General features: G+C 43.2%; 1 protein-coding gene across 1 annotated transcript in view; it reads right to left on the minus strand.

Annotated features, from left to right (window-relative positions):
* Positions 1-20,690, minus strand: part of ABCA12 (ATP binding cassette subfamily A member 12) — an 82,572-nt gene that overhangs the window by 34,443 nt on the left and 27,439 nt on the right. The window contains 15 exon segments of the mRNA XM_032693397.1: positions 1,099-1,213; positions 3,725-4,040; positions 5,292-5,471; positions 6,793-6,883; positions 8,008-8,127; positions 8,701-8,840; positions 9,418-9,619; positions 10,672-10,836; positions 11,715-11,888; positions 12,708-12,832; positions 13,085-13,197; positions 13,308-13,561; positions 15,010-15,116; positions 15,814-15,929; positions 16,530-20,666. Of these exon segments, the coding sequence (XP_032549288.1) occupies positions 1,099-1,213; positions 3,725-4,040; positions 5,292-5,471; positions 6,793-6,883; positions 8,008-8,127; positions 8,701-8,840; positions 9,418-9,619; positions 10,672-10,836; positions 11,715-11,888; positions 12,708-12,832; positions 13,085-13,197; positions 13,308-13,561; positions 15,010-15,116; positions 15,814-15,929; positions 16,530-20,666 (6,355 nt within the window).

Genomic DNA, 20,690 nt, shown 5'->3' on the forward strand with positions numbered 1-20,690 from the left:
GAACAGCACAGACAGGATCTGCAAGTATCAACTGTCACAGCTCACAAGCTCCAAAGCAGCTTCTGGCCTCAGTTTGTAACTTTTCTAAGGCATTTTGGTTATTTTTTTTAAATTATCCTAATTGGTCCAGTGGCTTGAGTGTAAAAGTTCTCACCAAACCATTTCTTATACAACCCCAATTCAACAAATAATAGCTGAATTACCATGGTTACAAGGAAGCAATACTAAGTTATTAAATTAGCTGATGATCAAGTCCCCAGGACTTGCATAAAACTGCAAATTTGTATTGATAAATCCAAAAGAATGTACAGGTGCTAGTGTCTTCTTGTAGATTATTACAAAGCTAAAAAGATGACTGACACCCTGGTCCTTAGAGACGGGGAAAATGGTTCCCTAAACTTGAGTAAGGGGTTGCCAGGGAGTCCCTGGGATTCACTCATTTTCCATCTCATCACAGGTCACAGAGTGCCCTTTTTGGGAAATGTTTTTGGTGAATCAGCATTTGTTTCCATGGTGTCGGATAAAACCCAAATCTGCTTGAGCTTTTGTTGCTTGCTGAAGCTTAGTTTTACTAAAGTTCTCTGCTGTTCATCTCTGTTGACAGTGATCACACTGAAAACCTGAGTTAATTTAATAAATTCCCTATGCCTCAATGTCAATTCTTTTCCAATAGGCAACCTGAAGAACTTCATTTCAGAGGAGCTGATGTCATATGTAGCACCTTCTGAAATATTAAGAATAATAACTTTAAGGATAGGAAATAAAGTCACTTTTCATGTCTTTGTCTCCAGTAGGTATGACTCCAAAGTCATTTTTAGAGAGCTTTAAAATCTTCAGAAAACTTGTAATTTTTGTGAGCTGCTCATGTTTCCACTGTTCAGAACTGCAAAGCAATATTCCCTCCACTTGAAGGGAGTTTCTGTGGCTTTGAGCTTGGTTACAATGTCAGAATTCAAACACTGCAGGTCAAACAATAGGTATTTGGACTATTTTCCTTAATGCTTGTTTTGCTCCATTTAATACTGAACATGAGACACAGTAGCCACTAATGAAGAAAATCGTTTATAATTTTGCACGCCCTAGAAAGTTTCACTGTACCTCATAAAGCCTCAGATCTTTCTCTTGAACAAGTGTTTTAACAAAATCAGCTATAAACAGCACCCAGGCAGCCATCAGAGCAAATGGAAGAGAGTAGGTCACGCTGGTTAAGAACCTGTAAAAGGCAAATGCAGGCTTTAGCTGAATACCAAATGTTCTGGGGATTAAGGCTTTATACAGAATATATTTTCAGAACAATACTTTGGCACAGGAAAAGACATGCTTAGATTTCAAAACATGGAGTAAAATTAATAATTACCAAAAAAAAAAAGACTCCTTTGCCATTACACCTGGATTTCTATTCATGAAACCCCTTACTGCTCAAAATCTTTTTTTTTTTTTTTTTTTTTTTTAAATTTCAGAGGGATTTCCTGATGCAGTCTGGAAGTTTAGCTCAGCAGCACCACTGGCAGGAGCAGAAAGTGCCACAGGCAGTGGCATCTCCTGGCTCTCTGATGGGCTGTATCCCATCTGGAAAGATCACAGCAACCAGCCCTAACTCCCAGTTCTGTACACAGATATAATGGCCAAATGTTGTTGTCAGGCCATATTTCCTGGTATAGATTCTTCCCTTCAAAGTGTCTGTTCTACTATCCCAAAGAACAGGTTTTGAGGACCCAGGTCACATTTCTTGGCTCCTCACTTCAATTAAAACCTTCTTCCAGTGCCAAATGTGTGCAGAAAAAACCAGACAACAATGGCCAACAATAAATTTGTCCTTTTGTGATGGAAAGCAAGTTTTTAGAGCAGGAAATTCCCTTCATTGCATCTGCAGGGCCTATGTTTCCTCCTTAATTTCTAAACCTGGCTTAAAAAACACAATCAGTGTCATTACTGAAAAAAGCTTAATGTACAATAACAGTATAAAATTAACACTACATTGGTTTTTAATTCTTTTTTTTACCTGTGAAGCTGAAAATTTCCTACGAACCAGTGCTTCCAGAAATGCTTCCATGCAAATGAAGCCTTATTTTTAAAGAACCATGAAAAGGCACTTCAGTAGTTCTACTGGCTCTTTGTTGTTTGGGTTTCTTTTTTTGCTACCACCTTCTGCATAATCTCTAGTTATTAAAAATTCAGCATTTCCCAGCACCTTCTGTGTACTGGTATATTTATATTTCCTCCTTTTCCCTACAGGATGGTAACTGTGCAATAACAATTGATAAGCAGGCATTTTATGATGACTTCTACTGGATGCAAATCCAAAGCCTTTAGGTATTTTAATAATTGAGCAAACTCATGTCCCTCTGAACCTGGGGTGGGGAGGGAAACCCGAAGGCAAGAGGTTTTCCCAGCAGGCCAAGAACAAGGAAAAGGAGCAGACAGCACTGTAGCAAGTGCTTCCAGCAGCCAGTTAATCATTGTACAAAACTTTCTCTCAGCAATAATCCAGGTATTTGCTGCAAAACTTGGTTTGGATGCTCCCTGCCTGCACTTGTGGGCACTTTGCTTGTAACTACCCCGCAAAGAGGTTATAGGCCTCCAGCTCTCCTAAGTGACAGCTGGGACAGAATATTCATGGCTCTGCTAGAGCTCCTAAATGGCACCTTATAGCTCTCAAACAATCTTTTGGCTCATGCAGCTGACATGGAGGCTTTTCAGTACACACTGCTCGTAGGTCCAGTCTGTACTTCTGGTCCAAGCACAGGGCACAGCAACCACCCAACCTTCTGATACAGCTTGCCGAACATCCTTCAGTGCTCTCTGACAGACACTGAAATCCCTTCCCTGAGTGTTTTCCACCCAGTTTGGCCACCAGCAGTGGTCAGGGTAATAACTCTGAGGCAGTGCCATGTTGCCAGCTTTCCCACACAGACCAGAACTGCCTTGCCAGAGGGGCAGCTCCTCAGCTGTGAGAGATTCACTTCTCTCTGCTGCATTGGCAGAGATGCTGTTCATACTGGCTGCAGATCTGGCTCAAGCTGAAGAAAAAGGAAGATGATCCAAAACTTTTTGACCTGCTTCACCATCCAAAACTTATTCTGGTCCTTACACTGCTCTGTTAACAGGCTGTTAACCCAGGCAACTCGTTGCAGCAAAAGCCTCTCTGTCCTCCCTCATTCCTGCAGAGATGAATGGTACAATCTTATCTTCCCTCTTATTCTCCTTAAAGCATCTGAGCGCCACCTGATTGAGAGTTACTCAGTGTACACTGAACATTATCCAGAATCACTGGAATTAATAACAAATACCACAGCTGGACAGCAATCTCTAGGAACAAAGCTTACAAACCTAGGGATGCTTTTTTCCCAATAAATCCATTTTCTAAGTTCTGCTGCATTATCTGCATGTAAACACCTGCAGAACAAGCCAATGTTCATATTTAACCCAAGTCCTGTCAACTCTCAGTTCCACCGTGGGTAGTAAAACAGGAACAGGAAATGTTACCTCCTGTAAAACCTATAGTTACCATGACAATTCAGGTACATACAGAGCACTGAAAACAAAAGATTAGGCAAGCCAAACATAGACCATTTATACTAAAGACCAAAATTCCCTCTTTTGTTCAAACCTCTGGGGAAAAAAAAAAGCCCCACCAACCAAAAAACAAAACCAAAAATCATTTTTATAGGTCAGACAAGATGAGCTTACAAGAAGCATGAAGACAAAAGCCACCCAAACTTACATATCCTTGTTGTAGCAGGGGTAAGGCATGGCCTGGACTTGAACAGCTATCTCCTCTGGTTTCTTGCCAGTCTGTAATTCAATCATGGCCCTTTCAATGCTGTCCTGGATATAAATAAAGGCCCGGCTGTAGATCTGGCTCTGGGAGGTGGAATTGTGTGGGCCCACGGTCCAGATGCGCTCCCGTATCCTGTTGGTGGTCTGTGTGATCCTGCTGCTCATTCGGATCGTGTAGTTGAGCACAGGAGGGAGGGTCAAGGCCCCAGAAATTGAGGATCCAGGGCTGCTATGGCTCGAAGGCAGCCTGAAAATGATACCTTGGAAGAGAAAGGGAAAAGGCTTTCCTTTGGAGTTGACAGCACAGGAGCAGTACACACAGATACGTAGGAATTCCTCATTTTTGTAAGCCTTTTCTACATTTCACTTCTTTGCTGCACAAATAATGCTCAGATGGGCTGGCACTTGTCATGACCACGCCCAAAGGTGCTCCCTTATCAATACAGCTCATGTCTGGATGCTGTAACATAAAAGCCTTAGGAACCCAGTGCCGACAATTGTTGATGACCTACACACATATTTTTGGGCCCAAACAAATTCCTGCAAAGCTGAGAGGTCTAAGACTATAAAATCTTTGCACGTTCCTGTTTGGAAATTGCATTTATGTACAGCTTGACAGACAGGAAATTTTTTGCCTTTAAAATGTCTGTTTGAGTAGAGCCAACACCACAGAAGTTTTTCTCTCCACAATACCTTTCCTGATTATTCCATACATAAAACATATGATGGGATGGAATGGATGACAAAGGGGGAAGAAAACTGCTTTTATGGGAACAGACAAATATTATTAGGGTTTGAAGTTTCAAGAAAAGCAAGTTTCTATCTATTCCTCAGTTATGAAGTATAAAACCAAACAGGTCACAGGAATTATAAGTAAATCCTAATTGAGGAGATATTGGCCATTGTTTAAAAATTAATATATATTTATATTATTCAAATTAATGTAAGTTCCTATTCCCTGTTCCCTCCACTGCTCTCTGCAGTCTGCTCTGAAGCTGCAATCCAATCTAACAAATGTGAAGTGTGACTGAGAAGACCCAATATAACATTATGGTGCTTGGCTGGAATATCTCAAGCACTTTATGACTTCCTAATAAATTGAACTGTCTCATATTTGGACTTGATGATCTTAAAGGTCTTTTCCAGCCTCAATGATTCTGTGATATCTTTCTCAATTAAAGCATCTTTTTCCAGGAAACCTTGAAATAAATTAGTTTCATGAAGATCTCCTTAGGGCAGCGGAATTTTGTTCAAACTGAGAATTAACAAAGAGAAGCCACCAGTTGGCCAAGCAGAGGTGTAAGAGGAGTTATAAAAAGGAGAGTGTAAAACATTCCATAAGGAGGTCTCAGGGTGCAGGCCCCACACACAGGCTGGCTCAAAATCAATTGCTGTGCAGTGGGAGCTGTGACCATAACAGTTTGTGGAGAAAAGTCAGATTTCTTACGCTGCACTCCCACCCTCTATCAGGCTGAAATTAATTTACAGGGGGATTTGAGACTGTCACATACTTGCAAATAGCTCGTTCTTCAGAAAGAGCTCCTTAGCCACCCTTTCCATTTCCTCTAAGTCCTTGACTGCCTGCACACGATTAAACGAGACGCAGGAGGACACGTTTACAGCAAGGGTAGCAAGAGTGTTCAGCTGATCAACAATGTCAGTGTTGTTCTGTAATTCCAGCCGAATATCATCTGGAAAAAAACCCCACAGACAAAACCATCAGCATCACTACAATAGCAAAAAATCCATAACATCATTTCACCCTTTACACTAACGATGACACCAGAAAGGAAGAATAAACTCCCCATCATAGTAAACATTAAGTGTAAAATACATTTCTTCATTCAGCAATGCAATGAAGGCATGTTGTTGACCCAGTTTTTATGTTAATCATTTGTAATATGCTCGTGAGTTTGTCTTTGGGAGGATGCCAGCAGTGGGATGTGACAGCCATCCCAAATCAGAAGTCCCTCCTAAGCTGCTGGAGTTTCAGACTCACACACGATGCTCACCATTCCTTCCACACCTTATGGTTCTGGGTAATCACCTCACCTGTTGAGCTGCTGTGTCTCAGGGGAGCACAAGCCCATCAAGGCAGAGCTGTGTGTTTTGTGCTGATGTGTGGACTGAGCCTGATAATGCAGTTAATGAAGACACTGCTGTTTGCTGCCAGGTTCCAAAGGTGACTGTGTAACACAGGGAACTAATAGGGAACAGCTGCTGCTGGCACCACAGCTTTTGGGGAGTTAAGACAGGAATCGTTACTTATGGATTAATGCAGGGGTCATCATGATGTAAATGCCCTTCTGACTGCAAGAGACCACAACCACTCTTGGCTGCTGCTGGTTTTGCTGGCATAGCCCAGATTTATGTTGAGACGTACAGTCACCCATTGAAAGAGCAGGAAGGGACAGTAGGACAGGGAGAAAGGGACTGGGATCCCCGTGCTGTGCACTCTCAGGAGGTGATGTATCCACCACCACTGTTAGCTGGTGAGTCTCACAGCGCACATCAGCAACTCCCACATTGAAGGACCATGCGAGACCACATGAGAACAGCAAATTCCAGCACAGCTTCTCCTCTGGCTCCATCAGCCTGGGTACCTTTATTTGATCCCTTGCTGTTCTGCTCTGGAGAACTTTTAATTTGAACCTTGTTGCAATGCAAGTGAGCTGTCCTCAACATTCTCCAGCAGTCCCAGGTAACTCATTTGAAGTCCTAATTACGGCTAAACAGTGTCCTCCAGTGGCCACACACAGAGGCAGAATCTCCCATCCCACTCTCCCTTCAACACCCAGGAGAAACATCTCTTCACAAAGCCTCGTGCTTTCTAAGAGTCTTTTCCCACAGACCACAAGATTCCTGGATCAGAGCTGAGATTGCCTTGCACTAGAGCATCCAACACTGGCCAGAGAAGAAAAGTACTATGGGATGGCTGCAGTTTGGTGCCTCAAGCTCCCAGACTTGAAGCACAAGGAAGAAAGAGGGCAGCACATATGAACACACACTTACCCAGTTCATTTATCTGACTCAGCAGTTCAGCTGCATCCAAATCCACCATCATCTTGATAAAAACCTGCACAAAGGGATTCTGCAGAGCGTTCTATCAACAAGGAAAAAAAAAGAAGTCTCTTGAGCTTATTCAGTGTATTTCTAAAATGTAGCAGACTTCATTGAGCATTTGTACAACCCCCTCCTACTCCTTTCCTGACCTTCCATATTTCACTCAGTGTATCAGGATGGAGAAATGCTAGCAACAAAAATGTCATACAGAGCTCTTTGAGTTCAAGTTAGTGCTTCTTGGAGTCAAGAGAGGACACCTACTGAGTCTCCCCCAGGTACCAGTCCCGTGAAAAAAAACCTATATTGTTCTAGAAGCGCAGTAAACATCCCTCGGGTATGTTTTAAGTCCTGTGAACACAGCCAGAGCACAATGGGTAGGCAACCAAAACTAAACTTGGAGATCAGCACAGATTTTCGTTTGGTTGAATATTTCATTATTCTACCAATGAGTGCAATCAGCAGGGGATATTTAATTTCACTTTTGCATATTCCACTCTGGATTTTTGTCTTGGTACCATGGAAATTAGAACGAATTCCAGCCCCTGAAATTAACTTCTAATGCTTTAGGTTTTCAGGGGTCTCATTTTCTTAGTTTGTAAGAAAAGGAGACAATTTTTACTAGAGAATGGGAAACAAGTGTGTGCAACATTACAGTCTACTGCTTTCTCTATCCAAGCAAGGCTAGGCTCCTTAGGAGGGGAAAAAGAAATTTTATTTACATTCAGTGAGGTACAAAACATCTTCCAGTTCTTATGTGTGTACCCAGAGCAACATGCTTATTATAGATACTGTTTCATTTTCTGAAAAAGTCATTCTGCCTGGTCTTGGCTGGCTGGATCACTCCATCAGCAGAAAGTTAATTTACAAACTGAAGAGCATTCCCTGCTCATCTCAGCCCTCCAGCAGGCCCCAGCATGGCCAGTGTCAGGGAGCATATTACAAACAGATCATTTGAGACAGAGGATGTGCATGGCAAGGTGAGTCAGGAGTGTTTCTGTTAAGGGAACAGGCAGGCACAGGAACTGGGAAGTCCAGGACAGAAACCTGAGAAGGGCCTCCCCACATGACTTCAGATGTCTATGGAACTGCAGTTCATTTCAGTGAGTAAATCCATCCTCCCAATTCCCTCCTGGCAAGAGAGATAAGGGAGGCAGGATCTCATACCTTGATCATTGGAACTGTCTGGTTTAACTTAGCCAGGGAATTAATGATGATAGGAGACTTGTCCAGCCACTCTTGGGACTTCAGGGCTAGATCAGCCATCTGCTCCAGGGTTGCATTAGACTATAAAAGAAGCCCATAACATAAAGGATTAATTTATTCATTATCTTACAGATTTTAATCAATAAATATATCAATAAAACAGCTGAGACCAAATTTGGTTTCCTCAGGATTTTTCTTAGCATCCTATCCCTGTTTGGCAAAATGCCCTTTAACACACTGAATTTGATGCAAGTACTTAAAATACAGCCCTATAAGTGCCATTTAGAACATGTCTTGGATATCAGCTTTCCTTCTACTGGTCTGCTTGTGAACAAGCACTGGTTAGAGCATTTGTTTTGGGAGACATACCTCTCTTACTGGGTGAAAATATGGGGGTGAAACTTCCTAAACTGGAGGCCTTATAAAAATTGTATTATAAATATTAGACCAACAGCAATTTTCTGGAGGTAAGATGCATTCAAAGACAAAAGATGACTCATATATCAGCAAGGAAACCAGAAAAAGAAAGTTGGATTAACACACCAAACAGTGAGAAGAAAGCAGGCCTGTGCTTCTCAGAGAAACAAGCCCATGCCAGATAAATTACAACCCTTTGGAGTGGCTGTACCCTGATGTCCTGGAACAGAGCCATACCTTTCTCATGATTGCTCGAGTTGCTGGGGTATCTGGTGTAAAAAGGATCTTCCCAAGCACCATTGGTTTTAAAAAAGACCAAATTAAAGCTCCAGTCGGGGTCTTGACCAGGTCCAGGTAAAAGGATAAGCAAAATGGTGCTGCAAGGGGAGAAAAGCAAACAAAATTGCACAGAGAACAAATAGACCAGACACAAGAAAGCTACCAGTGTATTTTTCCCCATCTATCCAGTTTGTTGCTGTGTCCAGAGACTGACTTCAGGGCCCTCTTCACTGACTGATCTAATGCATCTTGACAAAAGCAATACACCCCCAAGATCTCCTATTGCTGAACTCAAGACAACAAGAGTCTCACTGTTTAAGCCAAGATTATCTGCTCGAAGGTTAAATGGAGTTTTGTGAACTCAGAGGAGCTAATAATGTCAGTACAGTCAGAAAAACTACATATCAAGAAAAAGCAGTGACCTGTCGAGCCCTAAGACCAGATCATCAACAAATGGGAGACAGTGCAGTGTCAAGCACTGCTCTGCTGTACAGGCAGTTTTCCTTTGAACATTTATGGAAATAAAGCTCCAATAATTAGGGCAGTGCAGATCTTCAGCTAGCATAAATAATGAGTGCTTGCAGCCCTCAGAGACACATAGGAGAACAGCTCAGCACTATGTCTCTCTGGAAATAGCAGAGAAATGGTTTTGCCCTAGGGAAAAGCCAGACTTACTGGAGTCTTGAGGAATCCCATATTTCCTCATCAGCTTTTGGACATAGACATCCTCCGTGTAAGAACTGTTGTTTGTGGGGTCTCCAAAATCTGGAAGCAAGGACTCAAAGAACAGGGGTGTGATCTCCTGGTTGCAGAGAACTTTTGACATGGACTTAAATGAGCCCCGTGTTATCCTAAATGTGGCTGGTTTAAATAATGCCTGCAGAAAAGACAAAATGCAAATAAATCCTGCACACTGAAAGGACCCCACTCTGAGAGAAAAGAGAAATAACAGAATGAGAAGGCAAGGATTGAACATGTTTACACTGCTTTCTTAGGAGAAGTTTGTTTCTACAAAAAAAGGAATTGTCCATGGAAATAATGCATTTTTTGGCTAACCTCTGCTATGACAGTGGTGGCAAATTCATTTCCAGGTGTGAGAGCCAATGTAGGAAGTGCCTACAATGTGTGCAGAGGAATTCCCTATTATTGACACAGATAGGCCCTGGGTTACAATACAGAATTTGTCACACAGATGTGCACATTCCCTAGCCCCACCTAGTCCATGAATGCACGTGGCTCTACAGTGTGCAGGCAAAGTGATGACCAGGAGCGATTCCTTGATCTGTGTTCTCACTGACTATGGATCTGAGAGGGACTGGACATGGTGCTGGATGAAGGTAGTGCGTGCTGAAGTTACTGCAGCTGCCAGAGCAGTAATATGTTTGTACTGAATGTTTCGTGCAGGCTCGAGGCTTTGGGTGTGATCTAATGCACAGTAAAGCCAGAGCAATGTTTTGCTGTTAACTTACCGGATTTGCCTTTACTCGGCAGTTCCCCAGAGGTTTTCACCAGCTGACCCTTCCAGTATTTTGCTGGAAGTCCTCCCTCCTTCAAGACAGTTGTTCATCCCCTGTATTTTTGTTCCAAGTGTCCCTCCCACAGCATGTGTTCCTTGTATCCCCCTGTCATGAGCACATGATGGTCCCACTGCTCCAAATCAAAGCTTTCCCAGGAAGGCAGCACACCATCACAGAATGGTTTGGGTTTGAAGGGACCTTAAAGATCACCTAGTTCCACCCTTCTGCCATGGGCAGGGACACCTTCCACTAGACCAAGTTGTTCAATACACCACCCAACCAGGCCTTGGACAAGTTTGATAGAGATTTTTCTTGTTTTAATGTGGTTTAATGTGGTTTCCAGGGTAAGAAATTACTGTGGAAACTGTTCCAGTGGTGTTTTGCCTCCGAAGCCCATGCAGACTACACGTACCTTAGTCAGTGGCATTTTCCTAGACTGCCGGAGCTTTTTCAGGGAATGAATAGCTTGTAGCAATGGATCAACACCAGATTCAACCTGGTGTCTGAAGTATTTCATTTTTGTCAGAAGGCCTAACATCTTGTCCATGGGTTGCTGAAGTTCCTTAGGGAAAAACATCTACAAGAAGCAGGAAGGAAGTCAATTACGATTAGCAGGAATCTGTGTGCACGTGCATGTTCACACCTACATTGTGTTACTTCAAAGATAAGGAGTGTGGGATTTCCAAAACTGTTAGGAGGCTTAAAGGATGGATGTCCTATGGGAAATGAATGGGATTTGTATTTCTAAATCCCCAAGTGCTTTTGCAAACCACTCCCCTGAATTTTACATAATCTGAACAGTGCACATTTCCAAACACCCACAGTTGGGAAATGTGTGTCAGCTACTGGTTGGGATATAATCAGGTCTCTAAGTGGTAGCATTTCACAAAGCATAGGTGTCAAACACTACGAGTAACTTTTGACCTGAGCCCAACTTCATTGGCATTCTCATTTAATAAGCATTTTTAAATATGTACTCATTTATCTGTGGATGTTCTCTTCCCTGCTCTTTCTACAGCTGTGTCTGTGGGATATTTGAATCATTTAATAACTTTGTAGTTCCAAATAGATAGGAAAAAGATATTGTATGAGACTTTTTCCAGGGCTTTCCTCTTCAAGGAATAAAACTACTCAGCCCAGTGCCTTATTTTTGGGTCAGTTGGGAATGTTCAAGAGGTTGTGACAGCACATAAATGATACTAGCAGATAGGGAGGCATTTAGAGTAGGTCCAGTGCCTTTAAATGAGGTTTGCTGGTTTACACCAGCTGGGATTCTCATTTATATCCACACTGTCACAGCATGGATATGCAATAAAAATTACTGCATGAGCAAAGCCTGATCTTTGGCTTGTGTAAATCCTCATAGCTTCTGGCCACTGCAATGATATTTTATGACCTTTCAGCCACTGCGTGCAGCAAAGACTACAGAAATCACTCTACAAAGCCAGCACTAACCTTGTACAAGAAATTGTAAACGTCTAAGTGCCGTAACAGCGTGACCCCCAGGATGTAGGTCCCACGAGTCCTCTCTGAGAGAGAGAGTTTGCACAACTCCTCTGCCACCGTTCGCAGCTGCGGGTCAGCGGGACCGACACTACAGGACTCCAGCTGTAGGAGCTGAGAAATGAGCTGTGTTTGCACAGAGGGAAGATGGATTTGTTAGGGGTGGACTGCATGCTCCACTATGCACGGATTAATCTTGCTGTGCTGTTGTTCTTTCCACAGTGTCATATTTCAACCCCGAGAACCAGGAAATGTCTACCCATTACTCCCTCTCCCAGGGACAAATCCTAAGGCCTGTGTTTTACCACCCAGCTTGCACAATAGTAAAATCTTTTGTGGCTTCAATTTCTCATTGACTGATGCATGTGAAGCTTGGAAAAGAGCTCGCTCTTTGGGGCTCAGTCCAGAGAAGATGGCTGGGAAGGAAAAGCATCTGGAGCTCTGCTTGCACAGGAGGCTGAGGAAGGCAAGCTCATCTCTCATTCTGGGAGGCTATTTTTGGACCCCGAGTACTCCCATGAGATGTGGTTACAAGTGTATTTTCCATCTGGACTGCGACAACTTCTGAGCACTGAGGACCCCACCGAAGGCGCTGCCCAGCCCTCATTAGTCTGTCCCAGTGAACCACATCCTGCCACGGATCAGAGCCATCCCTCTCCAGTCAGGGCCCGGCTGTGCACCAGCCACTGCTGACAGCCAGAGGGACCATATGGCTCCTGGTCCCCAGTGGAGGGACTGACATCAGTGACTGCTCCGGCCACATTCCTGGTGGTGATTCCAATCCATAATGTGCTCTGCTGTCTATCCCTACAGGATCACCCACCCCTCTCCATGCTGTCACACATGCAGTGATCTGCTCAGCTGCATTCACTAACTAATTCTGGTGTTAATGGCCTGAGAAGTAGAAAGCAACAAGATCTCCCAACAGGATGACAGCAAACTTACCTGACTGCTGTTTTCTGGGAGAGGTGTTTCCAGAAGAGCATCAATACTGGCTGCAGACATTCCTGTTGCGTTTTTGAGATCCTCCTTGAGCTGGTCCACATTTTTAAACACATCTCTTAACTTTTCTGTAAAGAACAAAGAAAAATTGACATAACAGCTTTCTCCAGACACACAGCAATCTAAAGCATACAGAGAGGACTTCAGGTGAAGTATGGAAGTGTGGTACCCCAGATAAAGGATCCCAAGGGTCATGGGACATGGGGCATTGTTATTTCATTAATATCACTTCTTCCTGACAGTTAGGCAATTCTTTGGACTTCCAGCAGAAAGTATGGTACCAGTGATGGTGTACCAACACTGTAAACACAGAAAAGTACCTTGCTTGCTAGAGTTTTTTAAACTCTCAGTGATGTTAAACATGGAATTCAAAGTCGCCATATATTGAGGAATCTCTTGAAAGAAAGCAATTTCTGGTACATTTTCTTGAAGCCTACATTGGAAAAAACAAAACAACAAACAAAACTGAGAACATGAAAAGAAGGCAAGAAGTCGTTTCCTAAACAGAATACTAAAGCAGTCTAACTCTGGGAAGAGCCTCACCAATTCAGCTGTGTCTGCATGTTCATGGCATCCCCAATGAGTACATTCTGAAGCTCTCGGGAGATTCTCCTGTGATTCAGGACATCGGTCACCACGTGACTGCCCAGCTCCACAGCGCGAAGGAGCTGCTCGTGGGATTGGCCTTGCTCACACAGCTCTCCAAAGCCAACCTCGGGGAGGTGGCAGAGCTGCTGGACTGACTTGAAGCTCTCATAGTCACACAGAAGGGTTGTCAGATCCCGTAGGCGAGAGATCTTCAAAGGAGGTTTTGACGAAAGAAGACAAATGCACAAATACCAGTTAGATGACAGAATTGTAAAAGGCAAGTTTTAAAGAGTCCAGCTGTCCCTTTCTGTTTCTCCTTAGGATTAAGATTTTAATATATATATTTTTAGGTTCATTCAAAAGATCTTCAATAGGAGAGTTCATAACAATTGTTCCTACATGAGTTTGTAGCAGACCTGGCTGGATCTAATAAACCTTGCAAGCCCTAACATATCATTTCCCCCACCCCACACACACGCATAGCAATACTCCATCTGGACTTACCCATTTACCAGTTAATCTTCCCAGAGACCAAATAAATCTACCTTGCCCAACAGGTTCAGTCTTTCGGATACCACCTGGTCATCTACTACAGCACAGCAAGGAGACTTGGCCACAAGTCAGGATTTCCACATCTGCCAACCCGTGTAAAATTATAATCCTTTGCCTACTCTGCTATTATGGGCTTCCCTCTTGTCTGACATCATTATTTACATTATCAGGCTCTTATGGGAAGAATTATTTTCAGGTTTATGCCTCTGAGTACCTGTCACACTGAGGTTCATCATATTATTATTACAGATATATTGCACAGCAACAGCATTGTATACTGTTATATTTTTTAAAAGGACTCTTTAATACTATTTCTCATATGGAGCAATAGACTAAAGTGCATGAATGCTATTAGTGCAATCATGTGTGCATGGGGTAAGAAGTGTTTTATTCAAATGAGGCATTGCCAAACCCAAAGCTGGTGAGGGAACTCCATCAGTAAATACTTGTGCTTAATCTCAGAACGCATTCTGGTGTTGTGAGACATGTAGGGCTAAGGGAGCATGTGGGGACTTGACTCCAGCCATGCTGGTGTTGGCACAGCTCCTTAGGCACAGCGGTAACCAAGTCAGTCATGCTTATAACTGTCAATTAGGGATGCACAATTCCCTGATCTTCAGCAGGGCAGAGATGTCTAATCCCTACTTGTGCCTTTGAGAACTCCTCCCTACCCACTTCTCAGCTGAAGCAGAGGCATCCCAGAATGATCGCAGCTCTGCAAGGTGCTTCGCTAAGTCTCAATGAACTTTAAAACCAATGGTGCACTGAGCAATATGCTGCCACTGGCAATCTATGCAGCACCCACCCTTTTGGGATGGCTGGTGGAAAACAGAGCCATTCTATCCAACAGGCTAGGAGGACAGGAACACCTTTACCTTCTCTGAAAAACAGGTATACACTCACTAACGACTGATACAAGAACAAGTTCCTCAACCCAGTTTACTGGTGACCTTCAAATATAGGCAGAACACAGAGTTTCCGTCCTAGTTTTTATCAGCTGTTCTTTTCAGAAACTTTTTTCCATGTGCTGTTTTTCTAAACTACCATTGCACATTCATGTATCACTGCGGGATGTCCTTCAAGTCAGCATTTTAAGCAGACTCACTTTTAGCTTCAGGAGCTCTGGTATGGATGAATGTTTCTCAGAGGTATTATTTTGCATAAAAGAGTTCTTTTTCAGATGAGTTTGCTTCAAAAGCAGGGTGATGTTTTCTGTGCAGAGAAAAAAACAATAGTTACTCCAGACAAAAATGCCAGACTTGCAGAAACTTCACAGGTAGGAACATCAGCACTTTTATTCAGAGGCCTACTGAGCATTGCTATTTTCCACCAAATTCACATGGCCAAGAACCTGTGAAATCCCAGAGGAAGGCTTAGGTGGTAATCTGAATTATAATGCATCCAGTCCCAGTAGGTGCTCTGTTCCTAGGGAAATCCATCCCACCCTGGTAACAGGATTCTGGCAGTGCCCTTCAGAGTACATGTGGTATCCCCACTCTGTGAGCAGGTAAAGCCTCAGGTGTTACAATAACCTCATATGATCAGTATCTATGTGAAATAACAGCTTAACTCTCAAAAATAACTGCTGTCATCCAGGTACAAAGAGCTGTGAAGGGAAACGGGTTTCTATTTGTAAGATTTCTTTATCTGAGTGTCAGCAACCTGTCATCACATAGTGAAGAGTAGATGTGCCTTCTGGATAGAGTGGGATAGAAACTTATAATCACAATGTGACATAACTCAAACATAAAAAGGAGTCTGGCTTCCCAAGGTCTCACAGCCCCAGTTAATTACCAGCAGATGAAAACATGCAGCACCATTCCTTCCTACCACTAGACAAAACACTTTGAAAAGACAGGCATGACACATTCCAGCCGAGGTCCCACAGCATTAATGAAATCATGATCACCTGTCAATTCTCTGTCCTCAGCTTCAGCAGCATTTATTAAACACTTCAGGTAAGGGTTACAGCTGTTATTCATTGTCACCTGCAAGAGCGTGTTTTCAAATTCCAAAAACAGAAATCTGAAAAATAAGATAGGAATTTAAATCAGCTTCTCTTTCAGAAACAAGATACTTCAGCAAGCAACCTGTCAGCTGTGTAGATGCTGTTCCTTGACAGTGTAAATAAGAATTCCAGATAAAAGCCATCTCTCCTAAGTGGGTACCCTCCCAGTTTTATTTCATCAATTCTTTTTGCTGTTATCTCCCAAAGCTGTCATTCACTCTCAAACCTTATGTATAAGAAAACATACTTGAAATGTTCACCGTGGATGCACGATATAGAGGGAAAGGCACACCCAGGGGAGACTGAGGATCAAACCACAAAAAAGTTGTTTCCAAAGAGCCTACCACTGGTGGCAAGACTCCTTAAGGACTCTGCTTCCACTGTGAGCTGATACATGCCAACAGAAGATTTTTGGAAGTCTGACTTTCAGCTGTATGTTCAACTCAAGGAGAAGTCTTCTTTTTTTCAATTTAACCCACATTGCACCTCATGTCCTAAATTGTGGTGATTGCAGGCTTAGGTTGCTCCACGGAAGAAAATTACATACTTCTCATGTAGAATGAGAATGGTGGTCACTACCCATAAATGCAATTACAATCCCCAAAACCCAAACTCACCGTGTGATCAAACTGGTTGGTGACAGAGTGTGGTCACCCTGAGACCAAGGAAGGGTCTTGTTGTAGAGGGTTTCTGCCACAACTACGAAGTGATGAGAGATGATATCAATCACACTGCCAAAACTAGTTTTGTTGGAGTGAAAAGCTGAGCCAGAACTTATATTGAATTCATTTAGCAGATCAGAGAAGTTCAGCCCCTTGAGAATGTAGAGGCTGGCTTCTGCGATTTCCTGAGCTGACATCTCGTTGGCAGAGTTGTTTGCCACTGCTCTCAACAACTTTCCAAAGGCAGCTCCTTCAGTTAGATTCCTTTTGGTGTTGAGGAACCTGTCAACCACCTCCCAGACACTTGTGTAATAACTCCATTTGGGAAGGCTGAAGGCGCCGTGCAGTCTCTGCAGCAGGTTGTTCATGTGGAGCTCATCCTGTGCCACACTGAAGAGCATGGACAGGTTATTCCAGCTTGCTACAGTGTCAGGGAAATTTAGGGAGTCCAGCACTGTTTCATTCAGCATGGCAGGAATCAGCAGGCTCAAAAGCTGAGATGGGAGCATATCGTGGACTGGGATGGGGCAGGAGACATTACTCTGCAGCAGCCCCTCTGTGACAGCAGTCAGAGCTCTCGCCTTCTCCTGCACCCAAGAGTTTTCCAGCTCAGACACAAGGTTTAATTTGGAAAGGAAACTCAGGGAAAAATGCAGAGATTGGGTGATGCACGACAGTTCCTTGGAGAAGCGTTCACTGCTGTTCTTGTAGAGAGCAGAAAACTGTGGAGACAGTTTCAGGTTTCTTATGGCAAGCTGGAACACTTTGGCAAAGCTGTCATTGTGCACTGTTCCACCCTCCATGCCCATGGAATCAAAGAGGGCCTTGCAGGGGCTCCTGGCTAAGGACTCCCTTAGAGTGGCATTTTCAAACAGCATCTCAAGTGCTACGTGGAGCACGTTTTCAAAAGAGCAATTCTGGAGGGTCCCGTCACCATTGTTGCTGTTCTCAAGGAAAGGACTCAAGGCTGAATGCAAGAACTCCCAAATTTTTGCCTCTAGAGAAGCATTGGGCTGTAGGGAAGACTGGCTGAACTCCTGCAGCAGCAAGTGTGAGAAATCATAGACAATGTCCATTTTTTCTGCAAATGTTTTGTTTGAGTTGGTGTCATGCAGAACTTTCATCCCTGCTCTCCCTATTTCAATCAGTCTCTGGGTATAGTTACTGTAAGTATCAAATAATAGGATGATAATTTCAAGCTCACTGATATTATACCTTTTCTGCAAACCTTTTAAAATTGAGATACTCCTTTGCATGGCCTGCAAGTACTTGGAGATGTTGGTTCCTCTGGAGTGTTCTTCCCCATACAGCTCAAGCATGGAGGATGTAAAGTTTAGCAGCTCCTTCAGTTCCTCACCAAAGGGAAGACTGGAGTACTTTTCCACAATACTGAACTGATTTTGCAGCATGTCCAGAAGTGACCGGGGAGTGAGACTGTCTGTACTATTCCAGTTGACAGACTGGAGACCTTCAGCAATTTCCCAGAAAGCCTGCAGTTCATTTCTCTGCCTTAAATGAGGGAAATCCAGGAGTTTCTGCATTAGCTTAGACAAAGAAGAGATCAGCAGATAATGATCACTGGTATTCACCTCTGCCACGACACCAAGAAGTTGCTCAAGGGACAAGAGGTGTTCTGCAAAATTTTCAGACTTTCCAGAGGCCAACAAGAAGTCAGAAAATAATGATAACACTTTTTCATCTGTGCTGAGATAATTTTCAATGTCTTCAAGCGAGATTGCATCAAGTGCAATCATTTTGATAACCTCCCATGCATCCTCTGTATTAAAATGAGTCCTGTTCGAAATTATCTCATTCCAAATCACTGCAGCCATAGTCAGAACATCCTGATTTTCTTTTCCATAGGGATTAGAGTACAAGAATTCTTCACCACCACCTTCATACAGAGGAAGTATTTCCTGAAATATTCTTTCAAAGTCCAGCGTGCTATCCATGGAAGAAGTTGAATTGAAAAAGAGTTTTGATGAACCATACAAATCATTCAGATCTGAGGATTTCATTCCTTCACTGGAATGATGAAAGATCTGACGTACTAATGTTGTTCCAGGAGCTACCCCAAAGTCCACAAGGATTAGAGCTTTCTTCATAACTTCCAGGAGTTTCACATATTCACCCACTTCTGTTAGGTTCCATTTGGAGGTCAGCACGTTGCCAGTGACGCGCCACAGCCGCGAGAAATGTCCCCACTCGGACTGCATGGAGGCATCTCTGCCCACCCGGAGCAGTTCATACACGCTGCTGTTCCTCATGGAAGCAGCAGGTAACAGATGGGAGAACACAGGCAGCCTATGCCAGTCTGCTGAGCTGTCAGAGAAATTTAGGGAGTCCAGCACTGTTTCACTCAGCATGGTAGGAATCAGCAGGCTCAAAAGCTGAGATGGGAGCACATCTTGGACTGGGATGGGGCAGGAGACATTACTCTGCAGCAGTCCCTCTGTGACAGCAGTCAGAGCTCTTGCCTTCTCCTGCACCCAAGAGTTTTCCAGCTCAGACACAAGGTTTAATTTGGAAAGGAAACTCAGGGAAAAATGCAGAGATTGGGTGATGCACGACAGCTCCTGGGAGAAGCGTTCACTGCTGTTCTTGTAGAGAGCAGAAAACTGTGGAGACAGTTTCAGGTTTCTTATGGCAAGCTGGAACACTTTGGCAAAGCTGTCATTGTGCACTGTTCCACCCTCCATGCCCATAGAATCAAAGAGGGCCTTGCAGGGGCTCCTGGCTAAGAACTCCCTTAGAGTGGCATTTTCAAACAGCATCTCAAGTGCTACGTGGAGCACGTTTTCAAAAGAGCAATTCTGGAGGGTCCCGTCACCATTGTTGCTGTTCTCAAGGAAAGGACTCAAGACTGAATGCAAGAACTCCCAAATTTTTGCCTCCAGGGAAGTATTGGGCTGTAGGGAAGACTGGCTGGACTCCTGCAGTAGAAGACGTGTTAAGTTATAGACAGGGTTAATTATTTCTTCCCTGGAAGCTTCACTGTCCCTTGTATAATGAAGGATTTTCATTCCTGTCCTCAGAAGTTCAGACAAGCTCTTGAAGGTTTTATTGTCAAAATGAAAGAAAAGATCTATAGATTTTAATTTAGTGACATTATAATTCAGCTGTAAGTCTTTTAATATGTACAAGGTCTTTTGGATGGCTTGGGTGACTAGTGAGATATTGCCTACTCCAGAGCTTTCCCCAAACTCTTTAAACACGGCTGTTATAAATTCTGACAGCTGATCCAACTGTTCACTGAAGACACCACTTGAATTATTATTCAGCTTTCGTAAATGGCTCTTTAATACCTCTAAGAACTGCCCGTAGGCGATGATGCCTGTGTTGTTCCACTTCATCGACCTCAGTTTCTCCCCGAGGCGCCAGTAGACATTCAGCTCATCCCACCAGGCTTCCCCCAAGGAGCGCTCCACTTCCCGCATCACCTCAAACACAGGCAGCAGTAGGTACTGATAACCCACGTTCGTGCCTGTCATTACAAAAAACATCCTCTGCAGAGCTTGGAGCTGCTCTGGAAAGTTCCCGTAGGACACAGGCTTCAGCAGATCATCCGAAAACAAAGATGCTGTTTCTTGCATTCCATTTAAACGGTCTCTGAAGTCTTCTAGAAGTGATGGCATACTCGTGGAGAGCAACATTTTGAGAGCATCCTTAGTCTGTAATGTACTAAAATTAGAATTGTTTAACAAAACTGGATTCCAAATAATTGTAGCTAATTTTAAAGCGCTCTGAATTTCTTTCCACTGGGTCATTATATCAAAGATGGAAGTCCCATTAAAGTCACTCAGTAATTGCAGTGATGTGAAGTTATAGATTTCATCAATTATTTCCTTATTATATGGTTCCTTTAATTTATAATCATGATGTGGATTCATTCCCAGTTCAAGAAATGCATACAATTTCTGTAATGTTTCATTCTTCAAATTTCTGAATAGATTTAAGGTTTTTAATTCACTTCTATTCATTTTTTCCTCAAAGCCTTTTAAACGATGTAGATGCTTTTGTATGGCTTCTAAATCATCTGAATTAATGGACCTCTTGGAGTCCTTTCTACCAATCTCTGGTGACTTTATTTTTCTGGAGGGGAACAAAGAAGTGTTT

The sequence above is a fragment of the Chiroxiphia lanceolata genome, chromosome 7 (assembly GCF_009829145.1).
Source record: "Chiroxiphia lanceolata isolate bChiLan1 chromosome 7, bChiLan1.pri, whole genome shotgun sequence".
In the NCBI taxonomy this organism is placed as follows: Eukaryota; Metazoa; Chordata; class Aves; order Passeriformes; family Pipridae; genus Chiroxiphia; species Chiroxiphia lanceolata.